The sequence below is a fragment of the Alosa alosa genome, chromosome 9 (genome assembly GCF_017589495.1).
Source record: "Alosa alosa isolate M-15738 ecotype Scorff River chromosome 9, AALO_Geno_1.1, whole genome shotgun sequence".
Taxonomy (NCBI): Eukaryota; Metazoa; Chordata; class Actinopteri; order Clupeiformes; family Clupeidae; genus Alosa; species Alosa alosa.
This window is the reverse complement of record NC_063197.1, coordinates 23,059,471-23,076,695: the sequence shown is the minus strand read 5'-3', so window position 1 is coordinate 23,076,695 and position 17,225 is coordinate 23,059,471. Positions and strand designations below refer to the sequence as shown.

Genomic DNA, 17,225 nt, shown 5'->3' with positions numbered 1-17,225 from the left:
GAGTGGAGCGCTGGCGGAGGCTCAGCTGCGAGGTGCTCCTGCTGCTGGGAGGCAGCTCTTACAGGTGGGGAGGCACTGCAGAGGAGGAGACACTGCAGTGGGCTGACGAGGAAAAGTTACCTCTCAAGGTTTCAGCCTGCAGAAAGAGAAGCAGAGCCCTGGTATCTCCAGACAAACAAACAACTTCATATCCCTCTCTTTTAAATCTGATGTTTAATTCTTTATTTGATCAACGTTATTTAAGAATGTTAATATAATCGTTGCTAACAACACTGACAAATATGTCAGCTTTTCCAAGTGACAGTACATGTGAGTGTTCAGAGCTATCACAGTCCATCTCTTTGCCACATGGGGCACATCTGCTTCTGCTATGACGTCTATGAGCCCCATGCATCAGTCGGACTGGACTGACAGCTTTACTCTGGGTTTGAGGTGCATAAAGGTTAAGACTGGGTGGAGACGCCTCGGTGTAAAAATAGCGGCTTACTGTTCCAGTGGGAGAGATGATCCCTCAACTATGACAGTCTGTGTGTGTGTGTGTGTGTGTGTGTGTGTGTGTGTGTGTGTGTGTGTGTGTGTGTGTGTGTGTGTGTGTGTGTGTGTGTGTGTGTGTGTGTGTGTGTCCGTCCGTAGGGGCCAGAGAGCTGACTGATTGAGCTGATAAGACAACCAAGACAGGCAGACAGAAGCCATACTGGTGACCTTTCAGAAGGAGAAGGCTTTGTAAACAGGTGGCTCCTTCTAATGGAGACCGTGACAGACACCACACCAGTCTCTCTCTCTCTCTCTCTCTCTCTCTCTCTCTCTCTCTGTCTCTCCCTTTTTTTCTCTTCCTCTCTTCCTTTGTGTCTGTCTCTTTATCTGTCATTTCTCCTTCTCAATTTTGTCCCTGCGCTCACCCTCAATGGCTCTCTCTGATTTTCCCTATCAGTCTTTCCTTTTGTGTCAACTCATTGCCAATGAAACTTGGGTTGCCATGGCAACGAATGAGCTATTGCTTCAGATGCTGATAAGAAGGCATCAGGAGTGAGAGAAAGAGAGAGAATGAGAGAGAGAGAGAATGAATAGTGAAGGACAGAGAATGAGCACCTGTTTATTCTTAATGTTGTCTCCCACTCTGCACCCTCCCAGAAGACAGCTTTAATTCAGAGGTTAGATGGGCCTGCCCGCCCGGGTCCCAATTAGAGCCGAACGATCGGCTGGCCAAAACGAGAACTCCATTCGTCTCTTATCAGACTCACTCCACAGAGATCTCTGGGTTTCTTCTGCCGGACTCGTAACGGACAGCTGGGGCTGTAGGGAGTCCGTCTCGCTCCGTTTGCCTACTCCTTCTTTATACTCCTGCTGTGGCCGGCAAACAAACCCAACGCTGGGTTTGTTTATTGCTCGCCTTCTCCTGACCTCTGCTCTGGCTAGTGGGCCTTCAAACAAAGGCGAGCTGAGAGCTTGGAGGACTGATGTTGTCCCATGTGCCCTTGCAGGACCTCGTGTACTGGACAGACCTGGATGATGAGGCCATCTACAGCGCCAACCGTCACACGGGCCATGATATGGCTACACTGGCCCAGCACCTCAACAACCCACTGGCTCTGGTCGTTTTCCATGAGCTCAGACAGCCCAAAGGTGAGGCTTGCTCATTGACTTGAGTGCAGGAAATACACATGCACACACACACACATGCACACACACACACACACACACACACACACACACACACACACACATATACACACACAGTACACAAATACAAGGATGAAGAATACCTTCACTACCAGCAGGAATTTAATATGCATAATATTGTTGTGTGTGTGTGTGTAAGAGAGAGAGAGAGAGAGCAAGCAAGCGTATATGTGTGTATTTTAACAATAGGAGAGGAAGAGAATTGGGAGAGGGCTGGGATTTGATGTTTTGTTTTCTTCCCCTCATCACAAGAGAAGATGAGCGCCTCGGCCCCAGTGGTGGAAAGTTAATTGCGCGCTCCCACATTAATAAGTAAACAGCTCTGCCAAAGGATAAATCGCAGCGTTAAAGCCCCCTCTCTCCATGAGGAGCTACTGTGAGCACGCAAAATCAGCTAGCGCTGAAATATTATGTGAATGAACTTGGCCTCTGTGCTGGGAAAATCCCTAACCTGAGGAGGAGCTGCATGCAGAATGCACACCTCATCACTTTCCCTTCTCTAAGTCACAGCACACACATAAAGAAGGCCCTGGAAGGTAGCATTATTTAATTGGCAGTCATGCTAAATCCATAAGGCTGATGACATCGCCATTCAGTGTTGTTAACATCTTTGCTGTAATGTCTGGAGCCACTTTGTGTCCAGAGTCTGAGGCAACATAACACTTTCCAGATGCCATTTTTATTTCATCCTTTGTTCTCTTTTTGATTTTGTTCTCTTCCCTTGTGTGGGTGTATAAAAGAATGTTAGCATGCAGGCAGTCATCTCCTTTTCTTTATGTGCTGATCTTAAAAGCTCAGGTTTGTTCGCTGTCTCGCCACAAGCCCGGAGACGGGTATTGCAACTACCTGAAAGGTTTTGCAACATCCTCCTAAAAGAGAGATATATAATCCATCATGCCACGCAACGATAAACATAAAAGGCATCTTCTTACACTTTTGAGACACTAGCTTTTTCAGAGGATCTCAGTTAAATGAAGAGTTCCTGTAACAATTCATTTTCTTAGCACCAATTTAGCTGCTAGGATAACTACACAAAGCACTCCTGTGCACCCCACTCACCCTAAGGTCAAGTCCTGCTAATGCCAACGTTCATTTTAATGTTTCCCCAGTGCAAGACAGCTGTAACATGGGCAGCCTGCCAAACGGAGGCTGTGAGTACCTGTGTCTGAAGGCGCCTCAGATCACCGACCACTCGCCCAAGTACACCTGCGCCTGCCCCAACAGCATGGAACTGGGACCTGACATGCGCCGCTGCATCACAGGTAGCATCACACCTCTCATAGCTAGACATACACTCAAAAACACACTTTACAGTTTGGATTGTTTGGACTTCAAGATGAATGTGTGCAATAATATGTCAAGTAAAAAAGATTGACATGAGTGACACAATAGAAGTACTGCCTAATGTAATGTTTCATATATTTACTTTAAAAAACAGAAACATTTTAAAAAGGAGATGTATTAGTTAAACAAGTTGACATAAGTTGAACAATAATAATGTAGTGACACTTTAAAATTGTAGCAGTGACCAGTAAGCAGTCAACGCTGCTATTTCATGAAGTCAGCACCTGAAAGACACCACTGTCTTTTTCATAAAGTCCATGCTCCAATTGGGGTCATACCCCTATTGGGCTCATTGTCTTCACTCACTTTTTTTCTTTGTTTGAGGGTGATTGAAGTGCAATACCAGGGCAACCAGTCTACAACTAATTTTGTTTGGCTTTCAAGTTGAATGTGTGTGTAAAATGAAAAAAAAAAAAAAACTTTTAAATGAATGATAAAATTGAAGTAGCGGTTAATATAAAGTTTATTAATTTAAATTAAAATGGATAAAAATGGGTTAATAAAAGGGTCAGTGACCAGTAAGCAGTCAATGCTAACTGTCTCTTGAAGTCAGTGCCTGGCCCTCTTCCTCTTTGGCTGCTCGGGCAGGGGCTCCCCACTAATGTCCACATCAATCTGTGGAGCATAGGACTTTAGGGTGGGCGTGCTGAAGGACTCGGTGATGTGCACTCGTCCATCGGCGTCCACCGTCTCCACCAGGGTGGGGCAGGACATCCTCTCCCACAGACGCTGCTTGATTGCTCGGCCCATCCCCAGGTTGTACTGGCGGGCATTCCCAGACTTGGTCTTTAGCATGGGGTCCACCACCGAGTGGTAGATGGCCTGGAAGTCCACCACAGTGTGGCCGTGGATCAGCAGAGGCTCGCTGAGGGCTGCAGAGAGAAGGGAGCTGCTCTGAGCCGATGAGGGAGCCACAGGTGGCAGCGGGCGGAGGTCTGGGAGAACAGCAGCATTTTTGATGTACCTCTCCTCCAAGGGCTCAGCCATCTGGCAAAGGCTGCTTTCCTGAGCCATCTCCCTCCTTTTCCTCTCTTTGGCCTGTCCAGGTCAAATTAAATATGACATTAATTTGATTTAAGAGAATTAACCCAAAATACAAATGCTTATAATAATGCTAATGTAGTTAGGGTAGAATTTTGTTGTACCTCTGCCATGAGAGAAGAATCTTCCAAGTGGGGGAAGAACATCTCTCTGTCCCTAGCTGCCTTCCACTCAGGTCCCATCACTGGGCCAGAGTCCAGAGAGCTGAGATGCTTTCTCTTCTGGCCATGTTTCCCAGTGGAGTGGTGCTTCTTGATGCATCCCTTACTTTCACCGTTTGCCTCTTTACGGGCACGTGCCTTCACAGAGGTTTCTTTCTTTGAATGGGGGAGGTTTTGGCTCCATTTGGAGCTGTACTCCTGAATCAGGTGAAGTTCCTGCAGAAGGTTGATGGTGCAGCCGACCTCTGGAACCAAGGCAGGGACCTGCTGTGCCAATTGCAATAGTATAGCTGCTATCTCCTGCCTCTGTTTCAGGTCATTGCATTTTACATGGTTTCCCTGAGGTGCCGTCTTTGCCTGTTTCACCTTAGGAACCTACATAGTGGAAGAAAAAGAGTATAGGCCTAGTTATTTTCAAGTACATACAAACTTACATCATTGCATGTTATTGAAACTTTAATGCACTTAAGTTACGCACTTAAGAAAGATGATCAAATGCGTGATTCCATCACAGATTGGAAATAGAAAAAAGTGTCTCTACCCGTGGTGTTGTAAACGATTCCAGGACAGGGTAGGACAGGACTTGGGCCTTTCTGGGCTTGGCCAGACAGTCAGGTGAGGAGTCCACTGGAGTTTGAGAACTCAGCTTATGCTCACTCTGACTCTGACAGGCTAAAGGGAGACACCCCACACTCTTCTGCACAGGAGAGCAAAGCTTGAACACCGGGGGCGCATTGCGGATTTCCAGGGCTTGTTCAGCCTGATCTTTGCAAGGCCCCACCCGACAAGGCTTAGCCTGTTTCTTTCTGCGATCCACACACTCAGAAGCCTCTGAAATGGTGGACAAAGTAGGTCCAGAGACCTGGCAGGTACTTTCACATACATTTTCAACTGGCAGTGAGGATCCAGGAAAGTTTTGGGGCAGAGTTGAAGAGTTGTCACCACAGCTGAGGGTATCCCCAGATAAGATGGGCATAGGGAGAGGACACTGGGTGGAGCTGGAGGCAGAGCCTTCCTCACTCTTCCAGGTCAATTTCTCCCCAGTCTGAAGATCTTTCTTCTTAGAGAGGGGGGTTTCTCCAGATAAAAATCCTCAAAACGTTTAGATGGTATGACTTGTCTTCTAAGGCTGTAGGAGGCATTCGGGGCTCGCCCTGTGCTGCCCTGTAATATAAAGGTAATGTTATCCATATGTGTCAGAGGTGGATTTACCTTTATACTTAAATGAGTCTTCCAGTGGCTTAATTTGACATTTAAAAAAATTCTAAACGTACAAAAAAGATGAATTCCATCAGAAGTGTTACAAGGGCCATATTGAATAATTTCTTACCTGTTCCATAGCGATTGGTCAAGAAATTGATGAATAAAATGTCAAATATTGAAGAGCAATCAGTTTCTGTGAGCAATATTTCATAGAAAGTGAAGATTCCAAGTTATGTTTGGGTTAGGTTACCAATGGTGAAGGTTCTAAGGGTATGTGATTTCACTTAGAATCTTCACCTGGCTACTCAGAATGTTTGTGATGCTTTCTGTAGTTTTTATTTGAACAGATAACATTTCCTGTAGATTTTATATGAACAGATAGTCAGCTTATAGCCTAGTTATAGCCTAGTTGCAGAAATGAATCAGAATGAGTTTTATGTTAACAAAACCATAATTAATATTGAACATACACACATATGCTAACAAACACACAGACACGGCACATAAATTCACTGTTACATGGAGAAAACCTTGACAGTTGTGCATTGCACTAGCTCTCATTCAGTAGATATTTGCAGGTGTCTACACAGACTTCCTAAGCACTCGCTTCCTTATCCCCATCTCCTCAGGCCAGACTTAGCACTCGATAATCTGTCTCCACACTCTGCAGCTGAGAAACACTCTTCCTTGCCTGGAGATTTTTTCATTCTTGCATCCTGTGTGTCCTAAACCTCTCTCTTTTTTTTAATCATTGCATCTCTCTCTCTCTCTCTCTCTCTCTCTCTCTCTCTCTCTCTTTCTCTCTATTTGTTTTTTATCCCTCTCTCTAGTGGTCAGACCCAAAACCACAACAGCAGCTCCGACGACCACAACCACTACAACCCTGCCAACAACCAGCACCACCACCCCAGCAACAGCCTCCTCCACCACCACAACTACGCCATCCACGACATACATCACATACACCTCCTCGACGACCACCACCACCAGATCCACGACAGCCTCCACAACAGCCCCACCACCTGTGCACCACAGCTCTCCATCCACCACCATCAGCACCACCTCTAGCAGTACCAGTAGCAGCAGCAGTAGCAACAATGTTCAGAGGGTGAATGCCAACCTGTCACACCGGGGTGAGTGTTCTCTGTGTCAATCTGTGTGTGTGTGTGTGTGTGTGTGTGTGTGTGTGTGTTTGTGTTTGTGTGTGTGTGTGTGTGTGTGTGTGTGTGTGTGTGTGTGTGTGTGCGCTTGCGTGCGTGTGTGTGTGTGCAGTGTGTTGCAGTGAGAGCTATAATGAGGGCATTGTGTGCATTTGTTGTGGCTGGAATGCAGTGAGCTTTTGGGTATCCAGACATCACTCTCAATGGTGGACATGGCAGGTTGCGACAGTAGAAGTGCTCCCTCCACTGTGTTTGTAACTCTGATGGACTCGTTAATAAGCAGAGCTCTTTTAAAAGGTAGAATTAATGAGAGTGGAACCAGTCAGCTCGGAGTGGAGTACTTAAACTGTCTGGACCTGAGCATCTCCACCTCTGGGCACTCCTGCTGGTCAGAGAGGTTGTGTGTGTCAGTGTGATTAATCCACTAACATTTCTCTCTGCTGCAGCAGCACAGACACAATGTGGTCCTTTTCAATTCCTGTCCTCTCCCTCTTTCTCCTTTCTTAATCTTAATCTCAGACGCTGTATCTTCAACTTCAAACTGCCAAATAACATTTAAAAGTAAACTTCAGGTCTGCTTCGGAGACAGCCGAAGTGTTGGACCGCTCCTGAATCTGCTCGCGTAGTTCACCCCTATGAGCATCCTACTTTCATCTCTCTGAGCCGGCCTTAGGGTCAGTGGGAGGACAGACGCCGAGGCTGGGCAGCGAGCCCCCCGGTCAGGGCCCTGGAGTGAGCTGGGGCTGGGTGGGGAGCAGCTGCTGGAAGGTGCTACTGGGCAGCCTGCCTCTCTCATGTCTGGGACTTTCTTTTATTCATTTCTTCTCAGGCCTTCCGATGGAAGCAGAGGCATGAATAAGGGCTCTTAAATATTGATGCCTTCCTCTTGTCATCGTATATGAGGTGCTGGAACTTTCTATTAGATAAAACTAAAAACTGTGTGCCACTGAAAGATGAATGCTGTGTGGGCAGGCGCTGTGGCTGCCAACAAGAACCCACCAGTGACTCCGAGGGCCGATGTGAAAGAGCTTCTGGATGAAGAGGGAGGATGAGTGGGAAGCAGAGGAGCAAGAGAGAGCCTGTGTGTCAGAGGGAGAGAAAAAAAACGAGTGCATGTGTATATGTGTGTGCGAGAGAAGAGAGGGAAAGAGAGAGGAAGAGGCAGAGAGAGGCCATTGAGGGCAGCACTCACAGCCCACAGAAGAAGCAAGTGCATGTCTGACGGACTTGGTGCCTCTTTCAGGCATTACGACACAAAAAAGAGATTGTGGAGGTTTAGTGGGGGAGATGGGACCCGGCTTTTTATCCAGCTGCATGTTATCCGTAATCGTGTGTCGACTTGTGCCTTGGATTTTCCCCCCTTTCTCTCTATTTCCGAGTTTGCCAACATCAGCAGCACCAGGTGCATTACATCCCCATCAGCACAGGAGAACCATGTGTGTGTGTGTGTGTGTGTGTGTGTGTGTGTGTGTGGCACCCTGAAGATGAAAGCTGACAGCGCTGCGAACATTGTTGTTGCAGATCCATATTAAACGGCGGCGGTTGAGATTCTGTCAGGATGAATCATATGGTGTGTGTGTGTGTGTTTGTGTGTGTGTGTGTGTGTGTGTGTGTGTGTGTACACCGTCGCGGAGCACAACTCCTAATAACCTGAAAATGAAAGTCCCTATCTTCTGAGCGCAGGCTGCCAATCTGTTTTGTGAACAGCGTGCTTCCCTGCCACAGGAAAAAAAAAGTTGCCGCTATTCATGGGACAAATTTTAATAATGTTTTACAATCTGCTCCCCGATGATTTGTCGGCCATGTGGAGATATGACTCATTTGTTGATTTTATCTGTCAGCAATGTCGACAATACTAATCTGAGGCACCACATCAACTTGCCATAGTCTTCCCAACGGCAAAGATGTAGCTTGAGCCAAATAGAGGTGTGAAATTTTTGGTTTTTGCCGTGTCTTGAAACCACCGTACAATTACACAATATTCATGGGGCGTTATCTACATTTTGAGCGAGATCTTTCTTCTGGCTGGAAAGGAGGGGGAATTATCCACCCCCATTTTATTGTTGTTGTTTCCTTTGTTTTGTGCTCAGCATTCTGTGGGTAATCAGTAGCTCCATCTGTATGCTGGGCTTGCTCTATCCGCCCCTCTTAATCTCCAGACCAAGACTCCATTATCAGTTTCTAATTACAGTAGCGCTAATGGAGGCCTCTGTGTTAATTGTGAGATTGAGGTAGGATTTATATTCGGAGATGGGCTTGGCTCCACAGAAACCTGTGGTACGGGCTGGGTTGAGCTAATTGTCTGTGTATGTGTGTCATTACAGTCCATATTGTAAACGCTCATGCCTTTTATAGTCATCTTTTTCTCTTTAGAATTTGTTTATATGTGTATTTGTGTGTTTTTAAAGACAAATCGAACGATTTCATTTTCTGACTATGACTATTTCGGCTTCACCTGAGTCTGCAAGGTCTCCGTGACTCTTTGTCTGTTTCTTTATGTATTCCACTGCATTCTCATTTTCCTCTCTTGTGTCTTCAATTTATAATCTGTTATCCGCGTGACTTATCGTGGTTTATCCATATTGAAAAAAAAAGCCATCACTGGTGGAAACAGATCACAAAACCATGTCTGTTGTTGACACAAAGGAGAGTAAAAGATGGAAAAAAAGAACAATATTTTTTTCTCTCTTTTCCTCTCCCTCTCGCTTACTTCTGCTTTATCTTGCTTCCCCTCCTCCTCTCTCCTCCCTCTTCCTCTCTCTCTATCCCTCTCTTTATCTCTCTCGCAGCTGGGAGCGAGCACTACCTTTTAGGCAACAACATAACTGTGGCAGTTTTGGGTATCGTCATTCCCATAGGTAGGTATGGCTGTGCATACTGTGTACCCCCCCCCCTCCTCCCTCTCCATATGCTGCCCAGCTCTGCCCTCTCCATATGCTGCCCAGCTTACTGGCCCCGACATCTTCATTCAGCTGCAGCCCGGGAGCTTCCAAACCCACGTGCATGATGCCTTCCCCTAATGCCACACGTGTACACGCACACACACACACACACACACACACACACACACACACACACATATACACATATACACTGTCCTCAAAGGTAATATACGTATTCATACACGCACAATAGTGCCGGTCAAATAGAAGCAAAACCTCATCATCCCCAGTGATGGGTTGATAATGACAGTGGCAGTGCCATAGCCATTGCAGGTGTAGTAGTGTTGCCGTTTTAACGTTCAGTTGAAAACACCTTGCCCTTTTCTCGCCAGTCGCACACGCTTAATTGCGGAGCGGTAAAACAAATTAGCGTTGTGCAAATCCAATTGTGGACCCTGCTGTGAAATTCAGTCCCTGCGCTCATCGCTCTTCTGCTAGAGGAAATTGGAGAGACTCCACCCTCCTCCTCCACCTCCTCCACCTCTCTGTCTCCCTCAGCGTGTGGCGCTGTAATAGCGTTGGCTTCAAATTGTTATTAAGACGAAAAGCTGCGCCCAAATGAAGTGTTTACATGCTGACGGTGCGGATGTGGAGGTGCGGAGAAACACACACACACGCACACACACACACACACACACCATAGAATGCTCTCCGGTGACCCCGATAACAAAAGACCAATTAAAGGAGAGCACAAGGGGAATAGCACAGGCGGTCGGGCAGTTTAAGAATGTGGAGGGGACCACATCGCTGCTACAGAGTGGCCAGGCATGGTTATCTTGTCCTTCTGAATAACAATGCTGCACAATCGGATGTGGAGGTGCAGAGAAACACACACACACTGATGCATGGACACACACATGCACAAACACATACAGTACACACACATACATTCACAGGGACGCTAATGTCTGTCCCTTGGCTTCCAGTGCTTACCCTTTTGTGAGTCAAATTGTGAGCAAACACATATATACACACACACACACTAGTGTCTGTCTTTATGTATGTCAATTTATATGTTTAACTGTCATTATGTACTGTTGGCATCCTTTACCAAGTATGCATTGAAAGCATTTGTCAAGTACACCATATTCAATATTGTTTACCTTGGTTGTCACCAATATAACTGCTTTCAGTACATAATTGTGACATATACAGACATTGGTGTGTGGGTCCGTATGTATGCATCAGTGGGTATGAATGTGTTTGTGTCTATGTGTTTGTATGTGTGTGTGTGTGTGTGTGTGTGTGTGTGTGTGTGTGTTTTGAGTGTGTCATTAAGTGCTGCTCCTTGTCCCCTGGCTGTGTTAACGCTCCCGTCATTGTGTGTCGGCTGTGTGTTAAACGCATGCAGTTCCTATCCTTGCCACAGTGGTCATCGGCCTGCTCTGCACCGGCGGCTACCTGGTCTGGCGCAACTGGCGGCGGAAGAACACCAAGAGCATGAACTTCGACAACCCCGTCTACCGCAAGACCACCGAGGACGACGACGACGAGATCCACATCGGCCGGACCGAGCAGATCGGACACGTCTACCCCGCAGTGAGTGGCGGCGCCCGACAGCCCTTCCTGGCCCTGCCCCTGGGCGGCGGCGGCGGCACTGCCGTGCCCGACCCGGCCGCGCACTGGTACTCGGGCGCGCCCATGCTCTCCAGCACCAAGTGAAGCGGGAGAGGTGCGGTGTGGACGAGGAGAGTGGGGGAGACTGGATCGAGGAGGAAACATTGAGGGGGGGGCGTAATAATAAGGAGGGGTGTCTTTAGGGAGTGGCACAGCAAAATGTGGGACGTGTTTTTGTTGTGCGCCTGTGCACACACACACACCCACTCTTATAACGTTACTCACATTCACACACACACATACAGTACGCACGCGCAAACACACACATAAACACACACAGGCACACACAAGCATGCACATATTTGAAATGTGTGCATCACTACACACACATAACCTCAGCCATCCCATTCCTCCAGTTTCCATCCATGGTTATTGTGCCCATGTGTTTTGACCGTCTCCTTCCTTTAGTGAAAGGAGCGTAGAGTGTGTTTTTGTGCTTGTGACGGGGCACAGACTGTGTGTCCTCCCACAGTCTTTTTTTAGCTTTATCCTCCTCCTTTTCCCTCTGAAAGGCATTGGGATGGTATCCTTCCTCAAGTGGTTTCTCCCCTAAGACTGTTTATCAAAAGGACCCTGTAACTACGCATAGGAATACAAAGGGATGCCAGCACCTTAGAATACAAGACAATCGATTTATTTATGTATGATAGTATGCATTCGTATTTATTTAGATATCAGTTCTATTTGTGTGTTTTCTGAACTCGTCGTCGACCGAGCAGCTTGGCTGGAGTGGGGAGTGAGCGACGGGGAGGAAGGGGTTAAGCAGCTGTGAAGGGGTTGGCATGGCAACGGCCGGTGATTGCCGTAAAGACAGGATGAGAGCGGGATGTGGTTTTTGTCGCGGCGGGTTGCTGGCAGCAGCTGACCATCACAGAGCTGGAGGGGGATCAGAGGGGGGATGCCGCCGCCTCCACATGTGCTCTGGAGCTCGATGGGGGAGATGGTGGGCACATATTTTACACACACACACACACACACACACACACACAGTACATGCAATGCTAAACACATAGACACAAGCATGCACACACAGGGTCTCTATGGCCTAGCCTCACAGCGTGTGTTAGATTGAGACATGGGTGACGCCTGAGGCAGGGGACAGCTCCCAGTGCTAACAGGATTGGGTGTGTTATCAGTGTGTCATGACGGATGAGCAGGATCTGCATGTAGGCTAGGCTAGCTGTCTGTGTAGCCCTTTCTTTCTGTCTCCATGTCCTTCTTTTTCTCCTTCTCTCTCTCTCTTTCTCATTCTTTCCTACTGTCTGTCTTTTTTTTTGTCATCTGTCCTTCACTTATTCTCTTTGTCTTTTTTTTCTGGAACCCTGTTTGTCTGTTTCCTTTTTTCTTTTTCTTCTCTCTATCTTTCCTTTTCTCTCTCTATCCATGCCGTGTGTTTAATGGTCTTTTATCTGCTCTCTGCAGCGCGTGGCGCTCAGTCTGGAGGACGACGGATTCCCCTGAGGTGCTCTCCTCTCCTCTCCCTTCTCCTCCCTCCCCTCCTCCCCCCAACCCCCCTCTCCCCCTTTCTGTCTCCTGGGGAGACCTCACTCCTGCGGCAAGGTGCCAGAGAGAGAGAGAGAGAGCAGGGGACACTCACACACACTCTAAAGAGAACACAAGTGAGTTTCTCCCACGAACCCCAACCAACCAATCCAGATGGGGGAGGGAGGTGGGCCTGCCTTTAAATGCCGGCCCATGGGTACGTCTCCGAGAGTAGCCTCTCCTAACATACCATACTGCACAGTAACCTCAGACCTACAACAACTACTACCACCTCTTTAACTACCACTACGGCTAGTGCTAGTGCTAACAACTAGCCTAGTGCTAGTGCTACTTCCCCTTCTGTGTAGTAGTAGTGGTACAGGCTGCTTACTGGTGACTAACCCCATAATGACATACAGCGGCTAACACTCTTTGGATTTCAGTCTCCAGCTGTGCTAGGCTAGGCCTTGTGCATTTAAATGATGTTTGTATTAAATGGCTCTTGTGGCGTCAGTTGCGTTACTGGTGTAAATATGATAAGCCTGCACCCGCTGATGCCCGGGTATCTGTATGGGCACGGCTAGGCCCATAGCCGCACACACCAGAGGGCATCGCCAGGGGAACCCAGCAGGGCAGAGCTTGGGGGAAGGGGATTATGGGTAATCTGCTCTGCTGGCATCAGAGGTACACAAAAGTTAGATAATGAATTTGGGTGGTGCTGTGTGGAGAGGGAGCTGATGGGGGGGGTTTTGTAATCCAAGTTTAGTATCTGAGCCTGTTTGTGTTTGTGTTATCTGTGAGAATGTGGGATTTGCATTAATTCGGTGGTACTACTATCTACTATCTGCAACTACAAAGGAACCTGATTAAGCACAGAGGTACATTGACAGTTTATCCGGAGCCCCTGTTATGAGACATTGGAAAATAAAAGAGTAAAGAAGAACTCTGGCCTTTTTTTGACCTACGACTGAAACTGGATAACTCCTCCAGGACTAGACCTGGTTCTTCCTCCATTGTCTTCCATAGCAGAGTGCAGCGAGACTGCTTCCGAGCATGGACAGTAGGAACTTCAAGGTTTGCTTATCATTTTAATAAACAGCTAGTAGAAGTACATATCATCAGAGTCTTCCTGGAACTTCAGGTATCTTTTTGCATACTTCCAGGGAGCCTGTCTTTCATCAAAAAAAGACAAGGAAGAAACATGCTTGCTCCATTTAACCTTGAGGGGATATGGTCTGATATTGCTGTCCGTACATACATATCACAAAATTGATATGATTTCTTCCTGCAGAGCCTTTAAGATTTCTCTATTTCTAGTCCCATTTTGAGAACATTCTACACTATTCTGAACTTTTGCTCACACATACAAACACACACACACTACAGCAAATCTTTCTGTGATCATCTCTGGCCTCTCATGTTTCTGTTTGCTGTGAGCGCACACACAGGCTCTGCTTTCACCTCAGCCGCACACTGATGGCCTGATTGATTGTGGCCATAGATCACAGCTTGCTCAGACCACACGCCGCGTGCCATGGCTCTTTCCTGTGAGGCGGAGATGAGAGCCCTGTCCTGAATATAGACTTCCTGGATTAGACCAGCTGATCGGGGCTGCTGTCCGGACCTCTCGGCAAGATGAATGGGAAGTCATTTATCTGCTCTATGCTCGGGTCATTCTGACGCTGAACATGGTGTTCCGTTAATTGAACTTTCGCTTCACATAGATATCTGCCTTTCACTTTAGCCGGAGCACTTGTGCACTGTGGAGGAAGAGCATCATACAGTAGGCCGGAAGGCATTGCAGATCCATAAGTGGCAGCTCGATTAGGCTAGATACAAGTGGGTTCTACTTTAAAGGGGCTGTTTCTAAGTGAATTTCTAGTATCTGTGTGCGGTGACTCAATTTGACTGTGTGTGTGTGTGCATGCGTGTGTGTGTGTGCGTGTTTGCGTGGCAGTGACTCGCTTCCCTGCTCGTGTGGGTGGGTGGTCTTGCATCTGGAGAGCTCTCTTTGTTCGCCTCCGCTTTGGCTGCATTCCTCTGTGATGCAACTTGTGACTGTATCCTCAAGCTTTCATCTGAAATCAGAAACACCTTGCTGGGAGCCACTGTTCGCTGCAAAATCATGCTGTGTGTGTGTGTGTGTGTGTGTGTGTGTGTGTGTGTGTGTGTGTGTACGTGTGTGTGTGTGTGTACGTGCGTGCGTGCGCGCACACGTTTATGCGTGTACATGCATGTGTGTGTTTATGCACATTAACATGGATGTGTGTGTGTGTGTGTGTGTGTATTACTGTACTGGATCTTAAGTCAGGGTTTAGGTTAGGTGGCAGACAAACAGACATTCACAAATAAATCCTCATCTTCCACTAACACGGTTTCTTTGTTTGCTGGTGCCAGTGGAAGATGACAAGGTGTATTTCCGCTCAGACACCATAGGTGGCAGCACCACGGTAGTGGCTGCAGACACATCCATCTACTCTGGACTGCTGACATGCAGTCTGTCCTGAGCCAATCCATCAATGCTTATTCATCATGCATTGAGTTATGCCCTGACCCCAATCTGAGAGTAGCCTCAGAAAGGCAATATGCTGGGCTGCAATCACATGGGAATATTGAGAGTGTAGGGGGGTGTTGTATGAATCGAATAATGCTTGTCTTTGGCAGTTAGCTGAAACATCATAAAGCAATGACTCCATCACCTACAGCCACTGCTGGATGGTCCTAAGGCTACTGTAGAGAAGTTAGCCTATAATAAAAATGTCATTTCAGATTATCTTTATTTTTTATGAATCTCCAGTCTGGCTGACATTTATCTTAAACGTATGCTTTTCTATGGTGCTCACAGAATCAGCTGACTGTGAGCAAGCAGTCTTCTGTTGAGACTAGCAATGATTCATACAAGCTCTCACTTATTCTCAATCTCTCTCTCTCTCTTTCTTTCTTTCTCTTCCTTCATCTGGCTGTTTCTCTGGTTAGCCTCAGTGGCTGGTATCTGTGGCACCTCTGGCGTATGTATAACCTTCAATCATCGTGTTGTGAGGTGCAGAAAATCTCTACTTCCATTGATTTTTCTCAAGTATGAGTGAGCATCTCCAACGGAGTGCAACTCACTGTAACTGAGCAGCTTAAACCACGTTACTGATGTTGCTGTCTTTCTAGAAGACTCTAGGACGTTGCTCTAGGCCAGGTGTTACTGATACTACTGCCACTCAGTAGGTGATAGCTGGCTAACACTAGCTGACCATCCCTCTCATATAACTGTGACTCTATGCATTTGAAGGCTTTGTCTCAGACTAGAGAGACTAAGCCATGCTGCTCCATCATTCTCCACCATCACTACTAATGTTAGTGCACTTGATTGCCTGTCTCGTACTCATTTATTCAATCATTCACTCACTCATTTACTCAGTCTCTCACTAACTCACTCACTCACTCACTCACTCATTCATTCACTCACTCATTCACTCACTCACTCACTCCTTGTTTCCAAGTGAAATCAACAGTGCTTCTGAAAGGGCTATCTTTCCCCGAAATGATAAACGTACACTGGAAAAACCAGAAGGACAAAGACTCCAGAGTGGACTGTGCTGTGCTGGACTGAAGTGGACTGTAAACTAACGTCTTTGACCTCAACATCTCCTGAGTGTCCTGCCCTGAGAGAAGCAAGCAGCTGGGTTGTTGGACTGTGGAAAGGAACGTCTTGTGATTGCTCCATAACGTTTGGTGTTCCTCTGCTAACCTCAGTGACGTTCCTGCTACTGGTTTTGTTTCTCTTGTTTAATTTGTTCATTTTTTTCCTCAGTGTTTTTGTGACTGTGAAACTCATCCTTTATTTGTCTTTATTTAACTAGATTCTATATCCATGATGTGTATTACTTGAAGACAAAAAAAAACGTGTTCAGGCTCCTTTTTTTCTTAAGAAAAAGTAGAAAACATTGGAAAGTGTGTGTGTGTGTGGTGGGGTGATCCTGCTGTGGAAAGGGGGATTGGCTATCATTTTCCAGAGGAAGACATTCAGTGTTCTTGGTTAACATTCATTCCACAGCCATAAAGGAGACATTTTGTACGCTGTTTGTTGCACAAACCTTTCAAGAAGCCTTCTGCACTGTGTGGATGAGTACGTAAGAGTGGTCGAGGGTTGGCATGGGGTGGGGCAGGGGAAGGGGTGGGGACTGGGAATGATCGTTGCAGTCCAATAGTTTTGAATCATGATTTGTAAATACGTTTTCATACAGCAGACCTTTTTGATAATGTTTTAAAACATTTCTGTAAAAAAGATGTATATATTAGCCTCAAGGAGAAAACAGAGTGTAGACCATATATAAATTTATTTGTACACAGGAGCACTGGATTTCTTTACTACTTGATTGTAACTAAAAATTAATAATCTGCCAAAGTGTTTTTATTCCTTTCCTGTCTGTTTTTAATTTTGGTTTTGCTTTTTTAACCGTAAAGCATTGCAGACTCTAGGATGTTTATGCTGTATTTAATTATATTTAATAGATTCTGTTGTTACGTGTTGAAAGAGGTGTTATCAGTTAATTTATTGGTGCCTTGTTTGTGTTAATGTATATTTTACCTTTTTTCTTTTATTT

General features: G+C 46.5%; 2 protein-coding genes across 2 annotated transcripts in view; one reads left to right on the top strand and one right to left on the bottom strand.

Annotated features, from left to right (window-relative positions):
* Positions 1-12,632, top strand: part of lrp8 (low density lipoprotein receptor-related protein 8, apolipoprotein e receptor) — a 141,149-nt gene extending 128,517 nt beyond the window's left edge. The window contains 5 exon segments of the mRNA XM_048253254.1: positions 1,482-1,623; positions 2,790-2,942; positions 6,260-6,562; positions 9,379-9,447; positions 10,883-12,632. Of these exon segments, the coding sequence (XP_048109211.1) occupies positions 1,482-1,623; positions 2,790-2,942; positions 6,260-6,562; positions 9,379-9,447; positions 10,883-11,193 (978 nt within the window). The 3' untranslated portion in view covers positions 11,194-12,632.
* LOC125301016 lies at positions 3,526-5,640 on the bottom strand. The gene is made up of 4 exons (XM_048253257.1): positions 5,557-5,640; positions 4,768-5,390; positions 4,170-4,601; positions 3,526-4,062 (listed from the first exon to the last, which is right to left on the bottom strand). The coding sequence occupies exons 2-4, from the start codon at positions 5,200-5,202 to the stop codon at positions 3,574-3,576; spliced, it is 1,356 nt and encodes a 451-aa protein (XP_048109214.1). The 5' UTR covers positions 5,203-5,390; positions 5,557-5,640; the 3' UTR covers positions 3,526-3,573.
* Positions 12,633-17,225: the final 4,593 nt, after the last annotated feature.